Below are 10,509 nucleotides of genomic sequence, written 5' to 3' on the forward strand. Positions count from 1 at the left end.
AATCGGAAACCATTGGAAGAAAATTGGGGTGGCGAAAATTGCTGTAAAGAAAGCCCCCAGTGAAAGCAGCAAAAGCAACAGGATCGAGAAAAGCGATTTCTTCCTTGTGAACAGAGCAGTATAAAGATTAGGTTTTACGATACAAATGTAACGATTGACGGCCGTCAACGCCAAAATATTCACTGTCATTGCACCCCAAAAATAAGAAATGAAACCGTTGAATTGGCAGAAGCTGAAATTGAATGGCCATCTGCGTAAACCAGAAGCGATCGTGTTAAAAGGAAATACAAACATGGACGCCACTAAATCAGTTGCTGCCAAAGATAACACATACGTATTCGTAACAGTTCGTAATCTTCTGTTTCGGTACAACGCTAGACAAACAAGCGAGTTTCCAGCGAAAGTCAAAATCGTGGATAGAACCAAAATTATGGTGTGTATGGCGACTGTTGTTAAGCTTCTTGTGTCGTCTCTTTCTTCAGCCATGATTATTTTTTTCTTGGGCCATATTGCCATTGCGATCATTTGAAGACAGATCACAAATACAGTTTTCAAGAGCTGGTAACGTTAAGTAATTGGCTGATTGATCCGAAAGTGAAGCACTTGCGAGATATCAAACATAGTGGATGTTTCGGGTCAGCTCTTAGTTCGGTTTTAAAATTAATCGCACTATGCAAATTTACAAATTGAAAGCTCCTGTTTTATTAGCTAAGCAAAGTGGTATCAGTATAGATTAAATTTGTCTGTGTTTCCTCTCGGTAAGACATTATACCTAGAAAAGGTAATTACTATTTGCTTTTTCACACCTGCCAAGGACTTAAGACAAGCGCATGATCCCCAAGATTTTTGCAAAGAGAGTCTCATTGAGTAAAACTTAAACACTTTGTCTTGAGCAGCAGGACGAAATTTGAACTTGCGTAAAATAATTTTCCACTGACTTTTAATTCGTCCCACCAAGGGTATGCGTGTAATGGTTTCATCTTTAAATTTTGTGTAAACGAAATGAAAAACATTGAACCAAATCGAAACTTTCGCTGTTGTTTAACAAAGACAATGCAAAGGACTTCTGAGTAATTATTTATCCCAAGGGCGTTAAACTCATGTCCCAATCTTTATTCGCTCTTCTTCTGAAAGGAGATCACATGTCACCTAATAGCAATCACTCGATATTTTTCAGTCCTACAAGAACATTGTCTTCAGTAAGCGTCCAGTCGACGGACGACGCAAGCCATGTATTTTTCTCAGGCGCATTGTGAAAACGGACGTACTCGCGTTTGGAAATGATATGCAATTTTCAATGATGTACTTAAAAACATTGCTCAATTTTGATTGACACAGGTCTTCCGAAGTTTCCAAGATCACAAGAAGACCTCCAAAGACTTCTGTTGTGAGTTGTGGTGTCTTATGGCGCGATGAACACTTCCATAACAAAAAGTATTTTTAAACACAAAGGGTGACCAATGTAGGTCGTTACAAACACGAGCGTTAAAACCACATGTTTGCCGCTAACTTCACAATTATTGGACGAGATTGAGCAAAATATCGTGATTTGTCAGTGGCGAACAAATCAATCAATTTTTCTGCGAGACACTGACAAATCACGATATTTTGCGAAAACTGAGTTTAATACTTGTTTTATCATTCGATCACTGAATTAATTTTGCACAAGTACCTTCGGGAACTGCGTGGGAATCGCACTTTTTTTGCTTAATTCATGCAGACGAAAGCGTAACGTCGCCTTCCTTAATACGAGCTGGTCTTTATCCAATGCTCTCTCTTTCAGATACAATGTATTGTCGAAATACAATAAGAGGAAATTCCATTGCCTTCTTTGCATTTTTGCTGTTTTTCGGGACTAGTAGGCGAATTCACACTTTTTAGATTTGTAATTTTAAATTTTTTGCTAGTAATTTTTTATGCTTGTAAATTTTATGCTTGTAATTTTATACTGGTCACCGATTGATACCAGTCAATCTCTATCTTTGATTGACTGACCGGTCAACCAGGATAAATAAAGTTATTAAATAAAGTTTTTATTATCCAACCGCTCTTCTACATATCTGGGAAACCAGCTGCTATTTTTCTCGGCAGTGGACACAACTACGCATGAGCAGCATATTATTTGCAGCAAAATCACTGTCATACACTAATTCATGCACATTAGCAGAATATTATTTGTAGGCAGTTATATAGATCACGTGGTGGGCTCCCGGCCAATGAAATGGAAGTAAAAATGTATCGAATGATAAATATGTATGCAACCTCGTATTACACAGCCTCATGCCCCACGCATTGTTAACAAAGGGTGATCTTTTAATTACTGTTAAGAAATTTTCTACTGCTCTTCCACTTTTCTTTCAGTAAAAGTTCGTCTCTAAAATTTAGAAACTTCTGTGTCCATTTATTTTCAGGTCATAGATTTGTAAGTTATGACAACGTTAAACAACATGCATGGCAGGCTGCTATGTCGCTTTTTTAAAACTGTGCAGTAGTTAGATTTTGTCTTCCACATGATCAATCAATCAATGAATGTTTAGCTCTCCATAAGGCAGATAAGTGCTCACAAACAATCGTAAATGTGAGAGGAAGAAATAGCAGTGGGAAAAGGCGAGTATTCTTTCCTTCATTGGCAAAATCAAGTTATAGTTTACGAACGTAGTTTCTCTTTGCTGTTTGTCATTGTGCAAATAAAAACTTTACATGCCGTGGTAGAGGCTGAAACAATTTACTATACATTCCTACCTAACCTCCTTTCCGACAGAGTAATATGTTTGCAAACTCCTTCCGCATGGCTCGGTTCATGACGCCATAAATTATTGGGTTTATCCACGCAGAGATAGAAGCAAACAACACACGTATCGACTCTGCAACGGTAGGAATAGATATTCCAAAACAATATTCTAAAACTGTTAAAACAATAGAAGGATCCAGCAGATACAAAAACCAAACACAGCAGCAAAAAGTACTCGACAGGTCTTTATCTCTTGTGCACGAACTGTTCGTTGGCTGTTTGTAGCATGCTGTAGAGAAGGGGCGATGGCCCTGTTGTGTTGTCTAACAACGCGATAGACCCTGCCATAACCAAATAAAATTACTAACATTGTGAGAAAAATAAAACACGAAAAGCTGATATAAATAACCTTCTCAGTATCCTTGTCGCGATTATTTGCTTTACAAAACAAGCTCTTAGAAGTGTATCGGAAGGAGGTATGCGTTACAAAATAAAAAATTAGATAAAAGACAGGTACAAAAATCCAAAAGAAGATAATCGAAACGATAGTTTTCTTTTTAGTGAAGAAGACGGCGTATTTTTTCGGCGTAACAACACAAATATAACGATTCACTGATGTGAGCGCCAGAGTGCAAAGCGAGACCAACGCCCAGTTAATGGTAAGAAAACCGTTGAATTGACAAAACTTGTAACTGAATGGCCATCTGCGTAAACCTGAAGAGACTGTGCGAAAAGGGAATACGATCGTAGCCACAATTAGGTCAGCTACTGCCAAAGACAACACGTAGAAATTTGTAATAGTTCGCAGTCTCCTGTTTCGGTAGAAAGCGAAGCAAACGAGCGAGTTTCCTGTAAGTGACGAAATTGTCATCAAGGTTAGTAGAACGGTGTGTATGATGACCGCCGTAAGGCTTCGTGAATCGTCTGTTGTCTGTTCCATTGCTTGCCGTAAAGTAGAAGGTATTTCAAACCCTTGCACGCCTAATCTTGAACTGAGAAAACAGTTAAGTTTAACAGGTTCAGCCGCTTTTTCTTTTTGTATTTGTCGGACAATTTTTTAATTGCACAGTCAAGTCAAAGATGCAACGATGTTTCAAAACATTTCCCTTACGACGCACGACAAATGAAAAAAGCGATAATAAACTCAGCATGATACATCTTCTCCAACAAACAGGGAAAATTCAACTGCAAAAGGTAGCAAGCTGTTCTAAAATCGTATTGTGAAAGCTTTGTAGAGACTCATTTGCATGTGACCTACTATTTGTTGTTTACATATTAGTACTTGGTCAAATTGGTGATAATTATACCCTCCATAAAGTAATTACAGGTGTTTCTGCATTTTTAGGACAATGTTTTGATTGTACAGTCAAGTCAAAGATACAAAGATGTTTTGAAAACATTTCCCTTACGATGCACGACAAGTGAAAAAAGCGATAATAAACTCGGCGTGATACATCTTCTTCAACAAATAGGGAAAATTCAACTGCAAAAGGTAGTAAGGTGTTCTGAAATCGTATTGTGAAAGCTTTGTAAAGACTCATTTGCAGGCGACCTACTTATTTTTCTTTACATATCAGTACTGGGTGAAATTGGTGATAATTATACCCTCCAGTAAAAAAAAAACTCAAAATCAAGATGGCGGATTTAACGATGCTATGTGACGTCACATCCCCTTATAACCATCAAATAATTGTAAAAAGATTGGACTTACATTTGCAATTTTCAAATGTTCTATAATGCTCTTGAAAAAAATGCTCAACTCTTATTGGCACGGGTTTTCCAAATTTTCCAAAATGACAAGAAGACTAAGTCTTGAAAGTGCTGGAAACTGTCGCCAGCCACCTTAAGAGAAACCATAAACAATAAAACTGCTCCCCACAATTTACAGTATTTATTGGCTAACTTGCGTTACTCATAGTGCATTACACCCCTCCCCGAGTGAGATTTTTCCTCCAAATTTGTTTTTTGTGACCCACGCGTTGTTAGAGCATACATCAATTTAAAATTCACACCTTGACCATCTACTAAACAGCGCAAGTTGACAAATAAAACATTTTTAAAATCGTCTTAATACTGTTTCCCCAGGACTGTACCTAACATCGGCTTAAGTCTGCTTTTCAGCAGTCTCCCGTTAACAGATCGACACAACAATAACTAGACCGATTACTTGTCTCAGAGTGAAGTTAAGTGGTAAATGAATTTTTAAGGGGGGGAGGGGGGGGGGGGGAGAGAATCAACGATAAACACAACTATACAATCAGTTAAACCTAAGGTTTCATATTTTGTTTTGACGCCGTGAAAGCTTCGTTTTCCTCTCGATTCCGTGAACATAATGATCATATTCCGAAGGTTTATTTGCTTCAATTCACTGGGAACTTTCATAACCAATAAGTGATTTAAGTGTTTGTCCACACACTCGCAAACCACAGTTTCTATGAAACAAGAGAGTTATCTCAGTTACTGTTTTGGCTTTGGCATCTAAGTAATTTCAAAAATTCTTTCCCCATGGCTCTATTCATGACGCCGTATATAACTGGGTTGATCCACGAGCTCAAAGCAGGAGATAGTCCGTAAAGCCACTGCCAAAATGGTGGCATGGAAAGCTGTGCAATTCTCTCTAAGCAGCTTACAACTATTGCCGGAGTCCAACAAAAGCAAAATCCAATAACTGCGGCCAGGAGAACGCGAGATGCTTGAATCTCGTGTACGCTTACCGTTCCTTGGCTTGTTGTTCCTTGCAAAGAGGGATTGACGGCAACGTTATGTCGTCTAATGGCGCGATAAACGCTTCCGTAACAAAATAAGATTAAACACATGGGAAGACCAACAGAGAATGTTATGTACACGGGCATTAAGACCTCATGTCTGATGCTGATTTCACAGAATAAATATTCAGGATGCCACACAAATAAAATGTTTGTGACTAGCACAAATGCTAACCCTGCGATTAGTGTAAATAGCAACATGAAGACGATCGAAAAGATTGTTTTCTTCTTTGTGAAGAGAACGGGGTAAAGTCCAGGTTTAACTACGCAAAAATAGCGATTTACGGCCGTTAGCACCAGTGTACCAAGCGTCACTACAGCAATAAAGTAAGATAAAAATCCATCAAACTTGCAGAAGTTGCTATTGAATGGCCACTTGCGTAAGCCCGAGGCGATTGCGGCAAAATGAAAAATAAACGTGGCAGAAATTAAGCCGTATATAGAAAGAAACAGCACGTAGAAATTAGTAATAGTGCGTAATCTCCTGTTTCGGTAATAAGCGAGGCAAACAAGTGAGTTTCCCGCGAGTGACAGTGATATCATTAGAACCAAGATGGAAGTTTGTGCGGCGACTGTTGGCAGGCTTCTTGTATCTTCTCTGGGTTGAGACATGAATGTTTTCCGCAAGAATTTCTTTCGTATTCAGAAGCAAATGAGTTATAAACACTGGTGTTAAGACTGGCTAAAGTAATCGGCCGTTTGGATGCAATTTTCCCTCAGTAATAACTTGACCTGCTATTAGATGATTCTTGAATAATTTACGCTCCAAGTTAAGTTCGACATTGACCTTACAGGTCGAACGCTGTTCTTTTATGTACAACTAAAAATAAGAAGCAGCGTTTTTAATTAAATTTCACAAGTCAAAACATTATTGTTAAATTGACATAAGCTTACATTTTTTGAGAGAGATTCAACCCAAACGAAGTAATTGGTATATTATCCTTATTACTATTTGCTGTAATTGCTTTTCGTACCGCCATCGGTGTTACAAAGCGTATAAGTGAGATGGGGGTGGGCGGGGGGGGGGGGGGGCTGCAGAGGGGTCTGATCCTCCAATTAGGAAATATCAGTTTTTGTAACTGTTGTTAAGAAATCACGGACTGCGAATCGCCAACATAAGAACCATGCCTTAACTAAACTTTCCGACCAAAATTGCACTATTAGGTATTTATATTGGCCACCTGAAGAAGAACGAATAGACATCTTAAGCTTCGTATGTAAATTGCTGTTTTGAGCCTCCTTAAACTATGTACATCTGTAAAAACCGGTTCATAAATCAAAGATCTCTTCGAGATATCGACTTTTTTGCATGAAGTTAGTATGAGTTGAAGGTTTATCATGGGCGTTGTTGTTCGAACATATCATGGAAGAATTCAAACGTCTGTCAGTTCAAGCATTTTTTTTATTTTCGCGGAGGAAATGCTGTATTTGTCAGTCGCGACGGATGGGCGCTTTGCGACTCATATACTTTGGCTTGGTTAAAAATGGTAAACTTTGACGCTTGCCTTCAATCGAAATAGTTGTTTCCTTTCGAGTTAGAAAGATTTCTACTCGGCTTAATGCAGGGTTCGCGATAAAGGTTACGAACGACATAGTTACCTTTTGTCTCGTCACGCAATCTTAACCCCACATTCAGAAGTAAATTTTCGTTTGGATATTACCAAAAGCCGCTTCTCCTCGCGTTATTCTTTACCTTACAGCTACACATGCCATTTCTAACGACTACATTTCCAGTAAAACAGTTGCTGTTTTTTTTCTAATGGCGATGCATTAACTTCTGAACAGAAGCAAAAACTTTTTAATAGTGATTACTGCTTCCAGCGGAAGTAATTTCACAACAGGCTACAAAAAAAACTTGTAAATATCACTTTACACCTGCATTGAATGTTGCAATTCTAAATTGTGCAACTCAGCAGAAATAATCAATTGTCACGAAATGAGTTCCTTTTGGTTAACTATTAGCAACGTTTTAGTGTGTGAAAGACTTGTACCAGTACAAATATTATAACTTAGCTTACCTAAATACTTTACACACAAAGAAGCATTGATATCGGTAGAATCCGCCACAGCGCACACCAGACAACTGTAGTAACTAAAACAGTCTATACACTTCCACATCACATTCTAAATTAAAACTGCCCCGAAATTGTCCTAGAACCCCAGACATTCTGCATAAGTCTATCTATCTGAAAGAACGCGAATTAATGATTGTTTACTCCCGTTTAGCGTGAGTCACGCAATCGATTGTAACGAAATCAAATGCCTTAGATTAAATATTAGCGCCGCTTTTGTACGTAAAACACTTGTAACAGTACAAATTTGTGTTCTTAATCGTTTTAGGTTAAATATTAGCGTCCCTTTCGTGTGTGACGTGCTTTTACCAATACAAATTTCCGTTCTTGCTTTCGTGCGCTGCATCGCTCACACTCTCCATTGGTTATGTCATGTCTCACTTGAGCTACTCACGTGTAAAAATTGTTATGTAACGTTTGTAAATTTGAAAAGTCACGTTTATTCGACGAAAACGCAAGTGTTGACTGACGCTTTGTTCACCCACACCGAAAAGAAATCCCTTGAATTGAGAACGCGAATAAATGATTATTTACTCGTGTTTAGCGTGACTAACGCAATCGATTGTCGCGGAAACAAATCCTTTAGGTTAAATATTAGCGCCGCTTTAGTATGTGAAAGACTTGTAACAGTACAAATTTGCGTTCTTAATCGTTTTAGGTTAAATAATAGCGCCCCTTTAGTGTGTGAGACGCTTGTACCAGTACAAACTTGCTTTCTTAATCGTTTTAGGTTACATATTAGCGTCGCTTTAGTCTGTGAAAGACTTATACGTTGCCTTCATGTGCTGAACCACTCACATTCTCGATTAGTTGTGTCATATCTGATTTGAAATACTCACGTTTAAAAATAATTGTTATATAACGTTTATACATGTGACAAGTCACGTTTTTCCACGAGATCACAAGTGTTGACGCAATACTAATGAGAGACCCTTTCGTCACCCACAGCGGAAAGAAATCCCTTGAGAAATTAAAATAGTCCCTTGAGAGTTAACAAGAATGTGGTTCCAGATTACCCCACTTAACCGCTATTCTCCTTCCTTTTGCTTGTAAACAAGCAAATAAGTCGAAAAAAGGAGACAGTAGTTGAAGTTGAAGAAAGCAAGCCGGTCTGAAAACGACAGCCAAACTGAAGGCAAGGACCAATGTGCAAATCTGTCAAGAAAACTTATAAGCCAGAAAAAGTTGAAGTAAAAATACTATTGTCAAAATTTGGTTCAAAAATCAACCCTTTCCCTGTGACTTATCTTAGTTGTAGCTGATCTATCAAATAGTAATTAATGTTTCTATTATGTTTTCCTCTCACAGTTCTCCTTCAAATTAATCACAATTGACACAATTATAAAGCCAGGTCTGGAATTGAACCTCCTGCGTTGCGTTTAACAAGTCAAAGGGGTACACTGGCTGTATTGCTTTAAATTGAATTTGTATAAGCCTCGTCATGGTAAGATGTCGTCTGTAAGTTTGTTTCTTATGACCCACGCGTTGTAAAAACAGTAAAACATACATCTAATCAAAATTCCATTTTGATTAAATGAGTGACATTACATGGGTAATATCACATGGTCTTAAATGGAGAACAAACAAACGGAGTTAAAAAGGTCTATACCGAGCAATACTTTGCAGACGATTCGAGTGGGAATGAGCTTTTCAGTACCAGAAACCAAAAAACAGTTGAAGTAGAAATACCATTTTCCAACTTTGGTTCAAATATCGATCCTTTGTAGCTGATTTATCAAATAGTATTCGACGTTTCTATTACGTTTTCCTCTCCCAGTTCTAATTCAAATTAATCACAATTGACACAGTTATTAAGCCAGGTCTGAAATTGAAACCTGCGTTGCTTTTAATAAGTCAAAAGGAGTACACTGGTCGTCTCGCTTTAGACTGAATTTGTATAAGCCTCCTCATGGTACGATTTCTTTTGTAAGTTTGTTTCTTATGACCCACGCGTTGTAAACAGTGAAACAGTAAAACATACATCTAATCAAAATGCCATTTACTAAACAGCGCAACTTGGCAATTAGAACATTTAGACATCTCGAAAGTTTTTTTTCCAGGATTATACCTAACAATCTGTTTAAGTATTTGTATTGGATTGATACAAATATTATACCTATTTCTAGCCTTAAATTGTAGATTAACCTGCATGTGGCTTGATGTTTAACAAACTGAATGCTGTGTTAATTTTCTATCTAGCGACATCGAGAACGAGATATTTCTTGAGTTCACTTCTGTTCACATTTTAGGCAAATTTAAGTCTTTTTTTTCTTAGATTTTATTTTAAAGGTCGCCGTGCTACTTAATAATGCAGAGAATTTTATTCCAAAGTTTTATAACCATCATTTATTTACTGGAATCTTTTTGGGATGCCTAAAGGCATCCTAGTTGTTTTTAGGGTGCGTGTGTATTTCCCTTGGGAATGAGGATAATTGGATTAACAACCGAAATAACCAATAACAGCATCATATATTGGTCTCTTGGGTGTTGAGTAAACCGGTTTTGGCAAGGTTGGGTTAAATTGTGAGGAATTGAGGAAAACAGGTTTTGATGCGGAAGACAAGGAAATTAGTCAAATGCATGAACTCGAGGATAACTGGTTTTGCAAGGTGATTGATGGATTGTTTCTATTTTTGTGTTCAGCTGCGTGTAAACAAAAGCGCTTAAAAGTTCCTTTCAATTAACCCGGGAATAAACCGCCCGAACTAGCTATCATCTAAATTATTCAGTTACAGTTGGACTCTCATTCCTCGTATCGTTAGAGCGACTGGCGGAAATACGTTGACTATGCCAATATGATAAGCAAAAGCGATTTATTTTGGTATTTTCCTTCGTGAAAGCTAAAATTCCTTGCTGTTCCATCAAATGTCTACACTTTCAGTGCGTTGCTAATTAAATCAGCTAAATCCGTTACATGCGGCTGACTTTTCCCAATAACATT

The 10,509-nt window shown here is 37.8% G+C and overlaps 1 protein-coding gene and 1 pseudogene across 1 annotated transcript in view; both read right to left on the reverse strand.

Moving 5' to 3' along the window:
• Positions 1 to 486, reverse strand: part of LOC144654986 (melatonin receptor type 1A-like) — a 921-nt gene extending 435 nt beyond the window's left edge. The window contains exon 1 of the mRNA XM_078515213.1: positions 1 to 486. This exon is cut by the window's left edge and continues 435 nt beyond it. Within this exon, the coding sequence (XP_078371339.1) occupies positions 1 to 486 (486 nt within the window).
• A 2,228-nt stretch (positions 487 to 2,714) lies between these two features.
• On the reverse strand, positions 2,715 to 3,671 carry LOC144654987 (histamine H2 receptor-like; annotated as a pseudogene).
• Positions 3,672 to 10,509: the final 6,838 nt, after the last annotated feature.

The sequence above is a fragment of the Oculina patagonica genome, chromosome 5 (assembly GCF_052425735.1).
Source record: "Oculina patagonica isolate OP01 chromosome 5, crgOcupat, whole genome shotgun sequence".
NCBI lineage: Eukaryota > Metazoa > Cnidaria > Anthozoa > Scleractinia > Oculinidae > Oculina > Oculina patagonica.